Source organism: Mastacembelus armatus, chromosome 3 (genome assembly GCF_900324485.2).
Source record: "Mastacembelus armatus chromosome 3, fMasArm1.2, whole genome shotgun sequence".
In the NCBI taxonomy this organism is placed as follows: Eukaryota; Metazoa; Chordata; class Actinopteri; order Synbranchiformes; family Mastacembelidae; genus Mastacembelus; species Mastacembelus armatus.
In genome coordinates, this window is record NC_046635.1 from 23,950,692 (window position 1) to 23,964,477 (window position 13,786).

General features: G+C 41.2%; 2 protein-coding genes across 2 annotated transcripts; both read right to left on the reverse strand.

Annotated features, from left to right (window-relative positions):
• Positions 1-2,378: 2,378 nt before the first annotated feature.
• On the reverse strand, positions 2,379-3,771 carry LOC113122283 (high choriolytic enzyme 1-like). The gene has a single exon (XM_026293496.1). The coding sequence runs from the start codon at positions 3,156-3,158 to the stop codon at positions 2,379-2,381; it is 780 nt and encodes a 259-aa protein (XP_026149281.1). The 5' UTR covers positions 3,159-3,771.
• Positions 3,772-8,789: 5,018 nt separating this feature from the next.
• Positions 8,790-9,784, reverse strand: LOC113122284 (high choriolytic enzyme 1-like). Its single transcript, XM_026293498.1, has one exon. The coding sequence runs from the start codon at positions 9,567-9,569 to the stop codon at positions 8,790-8,792; it is 780 nt and encodes a 259-aa protein (XP_026149283.1). The 5' UTR covers positions 9,570-9,784.
• Between the last annotated feature and the right edge of the window lie 4,002 nt (positions 9,785-13,786).

Consider the following 13,786-nt stretch of genomic DNA (forward strand, 5'->3'; position numbering starts at 1 on the left):
CTCTTGCTGGGTTTGAGGTCTTTCTTGCCTTTGTCTCTGACCAATTTTGGACAGATCATGATTGTTTCTTTCTGCTTTATCCAAATTTAATGAAACCCATGAGGAGGCAATGTTGTCACCAAGCCCCCCCCCGCCCACCTTCATCTACAGATCTCCCATCAGAAGTGTTGGTAGCCTGTGTGTGAAGCTCTGATCCATTTGACTGAGCTCACCTGTTGAACTCTGTATGTGTGCTGACATGTTTGTGGTGGAACACAGCCTGTATGTTTATATGAGCTCTGTATCAGGTACACAGGACCTAGGTCAGTTTTCTCTTAGTAAGTGGTGGGGTTGGAATGGAAATCTTGATATGATCAGACTTTGAATCTCCAAAGCAGGGGTTACTTTATGTTGTAATGTTCAGAGTAGTTGTCCTGTTGTTGACTATCACCACCTAAATTTTAATACAAATACAATCTTATAATATAACAAATATAATAATTGTACTTATAATAATTGTACTTTAGGGTTCAGTCTCTGGGTTGTCTCTTTGCCTAGTTTCACTCCCAAGCAGAAACTCAAATCCTGGTAAGGTCCATCTTTGCGTTTCCTTTGCGGACCCATGGGGAGGCCTCCCAGCAGGGGATCTTATCCCACCCCTGTGAAGCGTTCCGTCACTGATGATGGGATATATCGGGCAGTTTCATACATTCGTGTCGGTCGATGCGGTACCAACCAGGACTGGGTTTCTGTTATTGAGGGGCAGCAAGCCTGGTAGAGACAGACAACTGGACAAAAGCTGTTGGACACTCGGTTTGGGTGTGTTAGTTTAATTTTCAATCCAGTTGTGATGACAGCACTGGCTCTGAAGAACTGATTAGTGTCAAATGTACAGGTTGAAGCGTTATTTTAACTATTTGAAATGGTAAAAGTATATTGTCAGCTGACTTTCTGTGAATTGAGTTAATATTTGAGGATGGTGTGTCATTGTCTTGGTAATAAATGTGCGACTTAAGTTCAGAATTTCGTTTTTCTTGGGCTCATATTTTTGTGCCCAACTTGTAGGTTCTTATTTAATCTTATGCACCACAAGAGATATTCTGGTTGAGCTCTTCTTGGCTACCAAGAAGGAAGTTCATGAAGTGAATTATTAATACCTGGACCCTTAAAGTGAAGCAAATAAAAGGAGTTCAGTTATTAATTTGATTATTGACACATATTTATTGCAGCGTCTTCTGTAAAAATGTGCTCAAGTAATGGCAGATAGAGTTGGCAGGCTGTGGTAAGAAGTGCCAGATGAAGATGAAAAAGGATGCGATGAACATGCAGAAGCTGCCTCTCACTGAGGTAAACAGAAAAAAAAAGGATAAATTGTCTGTTCAGATGTCACTCTGAGAGGCTGTTAGTGTTCCTATTACTTTGCAGTAGTTTACACCAGGAAAACCAGTTCCAGCTGGAAGATTTGTCTTCCTGTGCTCTGTAAGCGCCTGCTGGAATTTGCAACTTTGTGCCAGGCTCAAATTATGTACATTTTTTCAGGAACACACAAGTAGTTGAACAATAAAAAGACTCATTTTGCATTTCATTGCACACATTTTAGGTCTGTACATTTGTAGAAAAGTGGTGATAGAAGCTAAATTCTATAACTCTGATAGAATACATAGTAGCATTTCTTTTTTTAATTTAAAAGTTTTGTTGCAACAACCCCAAATAAAAAACAAATTGATACAGTCACTTTGCCTTATCTTTATTTTAGGCATGTGAGACTCATTTATTCTCTTGCCTGAGAGTAACTGGATCTGTAATCCTTACCGTTAGTTACAGATATCATAGTAGCTTTGATTAAATACTGAAAAGGGGAAACTTAAAAACTGGACATTGCTGCATTTGGCATCAGCTTTGGTTATCAGTTTTATTTCGATCCAATACTTTCATATATGATTGTATCTAGGAGTCACACCTGAGAACAACTGACCATCTTTCCAGGGTGGACCCCACCTCTCACCCAGTGTTGGCAGGGACTGACTCCAGCTCTCTCCCCTCATGACCAAGGGAAGTGTTTTGGGTAATGATGGATGGAAATATGTCAGTGCTGCCTCAGTTTATTACCTGTGCAGTATATTTAGTACCACATCCTAACATTTGCTCCAAATTTGTAAACTTCTAATACTTTGGAGATCATTTTAAAATCCATCACATTGTTTAGTGAACACATTTGAATAGTGAAAAGGTTTTTAGCAACAACCACAGATAAAATAAATGACACAACTACCAGTCATTGCTCATTATTGCTTTATTAAAGACATCTTATGATCATTTATTCTGTTGTCTACTGTAACGTACTTTTGATTGTTTACTGAAAAAGTTTGACTTTGTTGCATCTGGCATCAGCTTTGTCATTAGCAGCCGTAGAGCAGTTTGATCCTCGTGATGTCCCACTGGGAGAAGCCATTTCTCTGACCAATTGGGACATTGGGGTTAGGGATGGGGGTGATGGTGTCCATCCCCTGGATGGAGAAGGCTGTTCTTCCATAGTGCATGATGGAGGAGTAGTCATAGGGAGTGTTGAGGTTATTGGTGTCCTCCTTGTTGAAGTTGTAGGCATTCTGTGGGGCGATGTTCTCCCAGTTGATCCTGACGTAGCTGTCACGGTCGCTCCTGCTCTGCTCGTGCTGGAAGCCCAGGCCGTGGTTGAGCTCATGCTGGATGATGCCTTGGTAGATGCAGCCCTGCCTGTTGAGAGAGAGCACCTGTTTGCCCCCAACTCTGCCCAGAGAGCTGTAACATCCAGACAGGTTCTCGATACTGATGTAGTCGTTCTCGTTCTGACGGGGGACGAAGCGGATGCAGGTTGTGCTGCGGAATGCGTTCATGGCCTGGCTGATGACTTGCCTTTCTGAACTAGTGAACTCACTGCTAATGGTGTAGGGGATCGTCACCAAGCCATTGGAGCCTTTCTTCCACCGGCAGTTCTGGTAATAGCATTTCAGAGCGTTTCTGGTTCTGGGAACCAGCATGTCCCCTTCTAGCAGGATCTCATTGGTGCCATTGTTGGTCATCAGAATCTGGGTAGTGATGTCGACGGTATCTGGGTTTTCTTCTCTGCTTCCTTCCTGGAGAGGATGAGCCTGAGAAAGGCCAAGCAGGAGCAGCAGCAACAGGCCTGCAGGGGCAGTCATCTTCACGGTCAGTCTGGAGGCTGTGTAGCTGTGGAGAGCTGCTGTGGAGAGACTCTGTGATGTCTGGTTCAGTTCAGTCCAGGGTCTTTATACTCTCCTCTACAGGTGTGTCTGCAGGAGGATTATGGGTTGGGGTCCACACAGCTAGGCCTAGGTAAACCTCTGAAGGGAGGGCCCCATGGACAAACCTATAGTTTAAACAGGGTTTGTTATGACTGGTCATTAGATGGAAGGCCTGAGTTAATTTACCAAGTGAGGTATGTTTAACCAAACGTCTTACATATTATTCAACCAATTCAATTCAGTATAAGTACATTTTTGATAAATTTGTCAATGCTTCAAATGCATTCTTCATTGTTTTGAACTTTGGATCACTGATTGTGCTTCTAATGTATAACCCTTAATTATAACCAGTTAATTAATATATCAGTCAATCGCCTCAGAAATAATCATCAACTATCTTAATTAATGGTTATAATCATTTACTTGGTTATTTTTTCAACGAGAAAAGCAATTTCACATCATGAGTCTGATCTTATTGAAATGTTGAGGATCATTTTTAGCTTTTTGATAATGATTGCAAAATAGTTAATTGAAACAGATTATAGCTATGTGACTATATACACGTTCGAATGAACGTGATTCCTAATACAATTGCTAGAATGCTTATGCTTAACACACAGGCTTTAATGCTTAGATATTCAAAAAACATGCTGGTCCATCACAGCCTCTACACTCTTTCACAGGTTGGTTTGATTGTGGCACTGGATGAAAAGTTTTCACCAGAGTTATTAGGATTCATCCTCTGGGAACAATGGCTGTCTGTAGAAAACCGACTGACATTGCCAAGACCGGTGCCGTGCTGCTTAGATTGTTAAAAAAAGTTTGGTAAACTGATATTCTGAAATATGTGCAGAAGCTTCTATTGGCTTTACAACCGTCTGAATGAGAAAAATTGTATGTTGCAAGAAAAACAGATGATTGTTATTTTCTTTGAAAAATCAGATCCTTGGCCGTGTAACATCAGTGTAATGTTTATACATGACAGACTTTGAATGTGAGGTGATCTCTTGAAATACCTACTGTACATAAAGCAGGCATATAGAAGAAGGATAGGAAAAAATAGAATCAAAGTAAGCACTTCACACAAATGACAGTGCAGTTGATATTAAAAGGTTGGTATCAGATCTCTGCATTATAAGGACATATTAGAGTAACATAATTATTAAATATTTTGCTTCCATCTAGTGGAAGCACATGGACTCACTAGAGTCAGTACAATGCTTCCAAAAGAAGCTTGGTTCCATTTACATCATAATATTCTTAATGCAAAATACAGTCCTTCTCTTCAGGACACTGGACCCTACATCTTATAGTGGGAAGAGTTCAGGTGACAATAATGACTCTGTGCTATTCTATGTTAATGTATTATCTGTTTTTTATCAAGTGCAATGTTTCGCTATATGAACATGATCAATGTGCTGACTGTATTTTAATGTTTTCATATGCATGTATCAGGGTTGTAAACAGCTGCAGGTGACAAATACAATTATTAATTGATTGATTTGATTGATGAGGGATCAGCACACACATGGAGTTGGAGGGAAGCACATTTCTGTGTTTCCAGAGCAGATGATATCTGGGACACACCAGCTGGGTAAGATGGAGTGTGTTTCTCAGAGAAATATGGTGAATGAAGGTGAGAATTATTTGTTTTTACCTGTTTTTTCCCTTTCAGGTCCAGGAAGAAGCTGTCCCTCACTCTTCCAGACCATGATGATGGTGAAGGTGAGGGGTCAACAGTGGTCGCCATATACAACTTACCTCACACTCCAACAGGTACACACAGAAAGTGAACAGCAGGATAGGTATGTTTCATACTTTCACATCGCTCTTATGTGGAAGCACAAAACAAACATTACCTTAAAATATGTCATCATAATTACAAAACATAAAAAATCCCCAATCTTCTTATTTTGACTCCTTTGTCATTTCTCATCTGCCCCTCTACCAATAATCAGTTGTTTGTAATTTTGAATGCATTGTCATCTCATGTCTCTACCAATAATTTGGTGTTGTTTTTTTACTGCCTTTTCATTTCTCATATGTCTCTATTAATAATCAGATATGTCATTTTAACTGCTTTTTATCTCGTTTCTATTAAATGAATTAATTCTCATTAATTTCCACCTAGTTAGTGGTGACCGAGCTGGTGAGGCCAAAAGAACTGTTCATTCGTTTTTTTGGCTCATATAGGTTTGTTGGTTGTTTTATATGGTGTCAGTGGTGCTGAGAGTCCTGTTATGGTACAAGGAGGTCTGACTTGTTTGCCTCCAATAGCCTTGTATGTTCTTGTGGTTTGGAGGTGGCTGTGTGGCTTGTACAAGGAGGTCTGACCTGTTTTGATTTCAAAAGGCCTATTGGTGGTTGTGCATTGGAGTTTGATGAGTTTGGAGCTGCTAAGAGGCCAGTCTGTTGTGATGCTAGGTCTGACTATTGTTGCTTCAATAGGCCTGTTGGTTGTGGAGCTTAGAGGTCTGACCTGTCTGTTTTGGTTCTGATAGGCCTATTGGTGGTTGTGTATTGGAGTTGGATGGGTCAGCAGTGTTGAGAGGTCTGTTGCCTGTTGTGGTGCTTAGAGGTCTGACCTGTCTGTTTTGGCTTCAATAGGCCTGTTGGTGCAGGGAGGTGGTTGTGATGGTGTTGCTCCATCTCTCTCTCTCTTTTATTATTTCCCCTCTCGCTCCTTGCTTGAACTTTGACCTCACTGGCTGCATGGGTGTCTGTCCAAAAAGGTGCATAAATATATATGTTAACATGCCTAAGTGTCTGCATGACTGTCTGCATGCATAAAGATGTCTGTCTGTGTCCACATCTGTGTTGGCAGTTGCTGGAAAATGAAGCGTCATGAAATTGGTAAGACACTAACCTGCTTTGGCTGCTGGATGGTCTGATAAAGATTCCAGGTTGACCACATCTAGATTCAGAAGGACCATGAAAACTGATCCTGGAAGGTGAGTGACAGCCTAAGCTAGGCAGCACTAGGTTTCTATCGTTGGGGAGCCGCCTGGGTCAGTAGGTCTGTTGTGTTGTTGAACATTGAAGGGAGTTGGGTGAAGAGGACAGCACTCATCTCTCTTTCACTCATGTGTTAGAGCTGCATTAAAAACTGTGGAAACTGACTTGTTTTGTTGAAAATTAGGAGTTTGAGATAGTGTACAGGACTACAGCTTAGCTGAGCTGAGTCTTTCTGACTCTTGCTGGGTTTGAGGTCTTTCTTGCCTTTGTCTCTGACCAATTTTGGACAGATCATGATTGTTTCTTTCTGCTTTGTCCAAATTTAATGAAACCCATGAGGAGGCAATGTTGTCACCAAGCCCCCCCCCGCCCACCTTCATCTACAGATCTCCCATCAGAAGTGTTGGTAGCCTGTGTGTGAAGCTCTGATCCATTTGACTGAGCTCACCTGTTGAACTCTGTATGTGTGCTGACATGTTTGTGGTGGAACACAGCCTGTATGTTTATATGAGCTCTGTATCAGGTACACAGGACCTAGGTCAGTTTTCTCTTAGTAAGTGGTGGGGTTGGAATGGAAATCTTGATATGATCAGACTTTGAATCTCCAAAGCAGGGGTTACTTTATGTTGTAATGTTCAGAGTAGTTGTCCTGTTGTTGACTATCACCACCTAAATTTTAATACAAATACAATCTTATAATATAACAAATATAATAATTGTACTTATAATAATTGTACTTTAGGGTTCAGTCTCTGGGTTGTCTCTTTGCCTAGTTTCACTCCCAAGCAGAAACTCAAATCCTGGTAAGGTCCATCTTTGCGTTTCCTTTGCGGACCCATGGGGAGGCCTCCCAGCAGGGGATCTTATCCCACCCCTGTGAAGCGTTCCGTCACTGATGATGGGATATATCGGGCAGTTTCATACATTCGTGTCGGTCGATGCGGTACCAACCAGGACTGGGTTTCTGTTATTGAGGGGCAGCAAGCCTGGTAGAGACAGACAACTGGACAAAAGCTGTTGGACACTCGGTTTGGGTGTGTTAGTTTAATTTTCAATCCAGTTGTGATGACAGCACTGGCTCTGAAGAACTGATTAGTGTCAAATGTACAGGTTGAAGCGTTATTTTAACTATTTGAAATGGTAAAAGTATATTGTCAGCTGACTTTCTGTGAATTGAGTTAAAATTTGAGGATGGTGTGTCATTGTCTTGGTAATAAATGTGCGACTTAAGTTCAGAATTTCGTTTTTCTTGGGCTCATATTTTTGTGCCCAACTTGTAGGTTCTTATTTAATCTTATGCACCACAAGAGATATTCTGGTTGAGCTCTTCTTGGCTACCAAGAAGGAAGTTCATGAAGTGAATTATTAATACCTGGACCCTTAAAGTGAAGCAAATAAAAGGAGTTCAGTTATTAATTTGATTATTGACACATATTTATTGCAGCGTCTTCTGTAAAAATGTGCTCAAGTAATGGCAGATAGAGTTGGCAGGCTGTGGTAAGAAGTGCCAGATGAAGATGAAAAAGGATGCGATGAACATGCAGAAGCTGCCTCTCACTGAGGTAAACAGAAAAAAAAGGATAAATTGTCTGTTCAGATGTCACTCTGAGAGGCTGTTAGTGTTCCTATTACTTTGCAGTAGTTTACACCAGGAAAACCAGTTCCAGCTGGAAGATTTGTCTTCCTGTGCTCTGTAAGCACCTGCTGGAATTTGCAACTTTGTGCCAGGCTCAAATTATGTACATTTTTTCAGGAACACACAAGTAGTTGAACAATAAAAAGACTCATTTTGCATTTCATTGCACACATTTTAGGTCTGTACATTTGTAGAAAAGTGGTGATAGAAGCTAAATTCTATAACTCTGATAGAATACATAGTAGCATTTCTTTTTTTAATTTAAAAGTTTTGTTGCAACAACCCCAAATAAAAAACAAATTGATACAGTCACTTTGCCTTATCTTTATTTTAGGCATGTGAGACTCATTTATTCTCTTGCCTGAGAGTAACTGGATCTGTAATCCTTACCGTTAGTTACAGATATCATAGTAGCTTTGATTAAATACTGAAAAGGGGAAACTTAAAAACTGGACATTGCTGCATTTGGCATCAGCTTTGGTTATCAGTTTTATTTCGATCCAATACTTTCATATATGATTGTATCTAGGAGTCACACCTGAGAACAACTGACCATCTTTCCAGGGTGGACCCCACCTCTCACCCAGTGTTGGCAGGGACTGACTCCAGCTCTCTCCCCTCATGACCAAGGGAAGTGTTTTGGGTAATGATGGATGGAAATATGTCAGTGCTGCCTCAGTTTATTACCTGTGCAGTATATTTAGTACCACATCCTAACATTTGCTCCAAATTTGTAAACTTCTAATACTTTGGAGATCATTTTAAAATCCATCACATTGTTTAGTGAACACATTTGAATAGTGAAAAGGTTTTTAGCAACAACCACAGATAAAATAAATGACACAACTACCAGTCATTGCTCATTATTGCTTTATTAAAGACATTTTAGGACCGTTTATTCTGTTGTCTACTGTAACGTACTTTTGATTGTTTACTGAAAAAGTTTGACTTTGTTGCATCTGGCATCAGCTTTGTCATTAGCAGCCGTAGAGCAGTTTGATCCTCGTGATGTCCCACTGGGAGAAGCCATTTCTCTGACCAATTGGGACATTGGGGTTAGGGATGGGGGTGATGGTGTCCATCCCCTGGATGGAGAAGGCTGTTCTTCCATAGTGCATGATGGAGGAGTAGTCATAGGGAGTGTTGAGGTTATTGGTGTCCTCCTTGTTGAAGTTGTAGGCATTCTGTGGGGCGATGTTCTCCCAGTTGATCCTGACGTAGCTGTCGCGGTCGCTCCTGCTCTGCTCGTGCTGGAAGCCCAGGCCGTGGTTGAGCTCATGCTGGATGATGCCTTGGTAGATGCAGCCCTGCCTGTTGAGAGAGAGCACCTGTTTGCCCCCAACTCTGCCCAGAGAGCTGTAACATCCAGACAGGTTCTCGATACTGATGTAGTCGTTCTCGTTCTGACGGGGGACGAAGCGGATGCAGGTTGTGCTGCGGAATGCGTTCATGGCCTGGCTGATGACTTGCCTTTCTGAACTAGTGAACTCACTGCTAATGGTGTAGGGGATCATCACCAAGCCATTGGAGCCTTTCTTCCACCGGCAGTTCTGGTTATAGCATTTCAGGGCGTTTCTGGTTCTGGGAACCAGCATGTCCCCTTCTAGCAGGATCTCATTGGTGCCATTGTTGGTCATCAGAATCTGGGTAGTGATGTCGACGGTATCTGGGTTTTCTTCTCTGCTTCCTTCCTGGAGAGGATGAGCCTGAGAAAGGCCAAGCAGGAGCAGCAGCAACAGGCCTGCAGGGGCAGTCATCTTCACGGTCAGTCTGGAGGCTGTGTAGCTGTGGAGAGCTGCTGTGGAGAGACTCTGTGATGTCTGGTTCAGTTCAGTCCAGGGTCTTTATACTCTCCTCTACAGGTGTGTCTGCAGGAGGATTATGGGTTGGGGTCCACACAGCTAGGCCTAGGTAAACCTCTGAAGGGAGGGCCCCATGGACAAACCTACAGTTTAAACAGCGTTTGTTATGACTGGTCATTAGATGGAAGTTGAATATATTTAATGAAACATCTTACATAGTATATAGAATTCACCTTAGATGCAATCAATTATCAATTTTAACACTACTTGCAATACATTTTCCATTGAAATCGTAGGTCTGTCCTTAGGAATAAGACTATTATTTTTAAATTTGAATCAGTGAAACTATCATTACAAAGTTTAGAGCTGGTTGTTGTATGAAACATCAACAGAAAAGCAATCTTCAACTTTTTAAATAATCAGTTATAATTAGTTAATCACACATTTTTCCACCAGGTGCTAAACAGTCTCTTTCCATTGTGAGAAACAATCACTGCTTTTACAGTATCTGATATCTATAAATTAAATATAATTTGATTTTAAAGTCTGGGTCATACACAAAATATTGTGTACATTATCACTTTGGTTTTCATGAAAGTCATTGCCACTCTGATCTGAAAGCTGCTATGCCACAGTTCTATTGTTTCTACTCCCGTTAACACCCATGTTTCCAAACATTGGCATAATGTCTTATTCAGGTTTTAACATCCATCCATCCATCCATTATCTATACCTGCTTATTTGTAACTAGGGTCACAGGGATCTGCTGGAGCTTTAGGTTTTAACATTGTGATCGCTAATCATTTTGAACCCAGAATGTGGTGTTCACATTACACATACAGTTACTAGCGTGCTCCAAAATGGTGTCCATAACTTGTGGGAATATAAACGTACTTAATGAAACTGGGTTTCAGCTGCAACTTTAAATTGTTTTTTTGACATTTTACACCAATGCAAGGCAATGTTCCTGTACTGATCTGTGGTGTGCTAATTAATTTAGCCAAGGTCATACCCACATGCACAGCATTTGTCACGTTTTTCCCATGTTCTACTGCTCATATGAAACTCATATACCCAAAAAACCTATTAGTGATTCTGTACCTTACATTTCTTTACACTTACCCATACCTAAAACATATGTGATTGATGCACATAGTATTATTTTTGCATCATTATTATACAGAAAATTGGTACACACTGTCTAGAAATATTGATGCTGCACCTTTGTGTGCATTTTTATCTTGGTGTAATTTTGCTAAAATACTGAGAAAGTAAAAACAAACAAAAGGTCAGATATTTTCAGCATAAAGTCAGCATGGTGTCAGTACAATCAAAGTGGTCTTCAAACTGATCCGCTGTCCCAGTCACTTACCAAGCAACAAAACCTACAAATAGTATGAAAGATTTTGGCATCCAGAATAAGCTGACATCATTGTTGTAATAATTTATTTCTTTGTTACAAATGAATTTCATAATTGCATTATTTTTTCAGTGGACTTATGGTTAAGAGACAAATGACATCTTTGGTTTGTGAACGATGCATCAGGAGGCGCTGTGGTTTATCTTAAATCACCCTGGGTGCTGTGAGTGACTCCATGAGAAATGGACTCGCCTCCTGCTGACTCCACAGTTTGCCTGATAGATTGTGCTGCTTCAGAGGCTATTGAATTGGTCCTGATAGAGCATCTGAATGGTCAGAGGAATATTGTGAGCCAAAAGCTGCAGGGGGACTGGTAAGTGACCTTGGCATTCAGTACTCTTTTATTTCACAGTTATGATGGAAGATTTTCACTCTTAGTTTTTACTACCATCTCTGTGGCACCACTTTGCTGCCATTTGCATTTTTCTGTATGACAGAATGTATGTGCTTCGCTGACACAAACCAGACATTAACTCGGACGTCTCTAAAAAAAAAAATGTAATTAAAAAAATCTAATTTTGTGCTAGGCCTTGAATAAATATTCTATCAGGTACAACGTGTCTAAATAATATTAAAAACAACCAGTATATTATTAGATTTGCTAACATAAAACTCGAGCTGACGTCACAGCTGATGGGAGTATTTACACATAGGAGCCCTTTTGGAGGTGCTACTTCTCTAATTGAGCTATTACATCAATACTGCAATTCCAGGAGGCCTTCACTTTAAATAGCACAATGGAGAGTTTTATTACCACCTGCCTAGTAACAAGAGACCTTGCACTGCACCAGTAATACCAGTAGTGTGACTTTTAAAGGAAGTTAAGGAAACAATCTATGCATTCAAGGACAAAAGCATCTCTGCAGTTGCTTAAGGTCAAAAATTCAGTTTACATAAGAGAAATTTATTATATATTACTATGCCTTTTAACAAGACACGCACCACCTTCTCATTATAACATCACTTGGACGAGACTCATATTACCTTAAGTGTTAAAATCTAGCAGCTTGAAGTGAAGATTAGAAATCATAAAATAAACATGGTTGGGACTGTGGTGCTCCCCGAGCCTTTGTCCACACAGATACAAATGTGCTGCATAGTGAATGTTTTCATGTAGGACAGCTCCAGCTCTGTGGGCTGCTGTTGTGCGTAATTGAGTTCTTGTGTGGAAATGTTGAATTTTTTTTAAAATTCTGAATCTGGCAGAATACACTTCAGTCAAGATAGATTAGCTAAAGTGAAACTACTATTGGCATAACATAACACTAGCTTGCACATGCCTAGGCCAATCATAATGTGCTTATGCCGATATAGGACACTTTCATGTCTCATGTTGTGCCTAAATGTCCTTCATGTTGGCCTAAGGGACAACACCTAAACAAAATTCATACTGGACACACAGCAGAAGTGCCTGTTTATTGATTTACCCCGACTCCTTATACAGTCTGAACGTAACTTTGATTTATCACAAATCAAAAGTTATACAGCATTAAATTAAAGCATTTTCATTTGACTGTTAATGTTGTTGATGATGAACAATCAGAGAAAAAGTGCTGCATGGCCATTTCACACAGATTTTCTGCTCAGTTATAGTGTAATGAAAATAAATTTCACAACGGGAATGTGTTGAGTATCACAAAATAGTATGAGCAGCATTAGCAGCACAGGACAGCATCACACAGCAAATGAGTACATTTGCAATGACACAACATTAATAGTTGGGAACATTTGTGCTATGACCCCATATATCCAATACGTTTCTGTGTAAATTGGATAGTGGATCCATTCTGAGGCAATGGTTGAGCTCAAAATGATGATGTGGGAAAACACGTTACAGAAGACAGGAAGGAGAGAGAGAGAGTGTGTGTGTGTGAGAGAGAGAGAGAGAGAGAGAGGGAGAGAGAGAGAGAGAGAGAGAGACATAGGGATTACACCGCTCTCGTCCTGCTGGTCCGTGGATGGGAGGAGCGTAAATATCACGCCGCCTGTAGTACGCAGAGCTGCAGATCCGAACCGGCCTGACACACCAAACCCAGTCCTGGGATGTGGTCTTAAATCTCGGAGGAGGAGACTAGCGTGCTGTACTTCTACGTCGGATGTTAGAAACCGTCATACATGCACATGCGTGGCCTACGTATTTAAATATGATGTAGTTGGCTGGACAGGCGGTGAAGAGAGGTCGCTGACGGACTGTGCGTAATGCTGAGTGGACAGCAGTATTTCTCGCTGTATATTCCAGCCTAGACGAGCCACAGACTCGCAGATATTCGCATTTCTTCTGGAGGGAAGCTCGCCACCATAATCAAATGCTCTGCGCCGGACCTGACCCGTTCAGTTTCATGCCGTCAAAACCGACCGGAACCTGAGCCGAAGGATGCAGGTTAAAAACCAGATCTGCACAGAGCGGAGCAGCACCGACGAACCGGAGCAGGATGACAATCAGAAAAAAAACTCGTGTTTTTCCAACATCAAGATTTTCCTTGTGTCGGAATGTGCGCTCATGTTGGCACAGGGCACCGTGGGCGCCTATCTGGTGAGTCTGTATGGACATGGACCGTGGACACAGTGTTGGTGTAGGAAGCGTCATAGCTCAGTATATCTCAGGTAACGTCAGGTTAGCGCAGCGTCCTTCAAACCGGCCCGGCAGCCAGTGAGTAACGATGCGGTGCTTCGGCAGACGCAGTTACAAGCCATATTATTCTGATCAGATTAGAATAATCACTTCCTCCACTAACCATTTCACTGATTAATG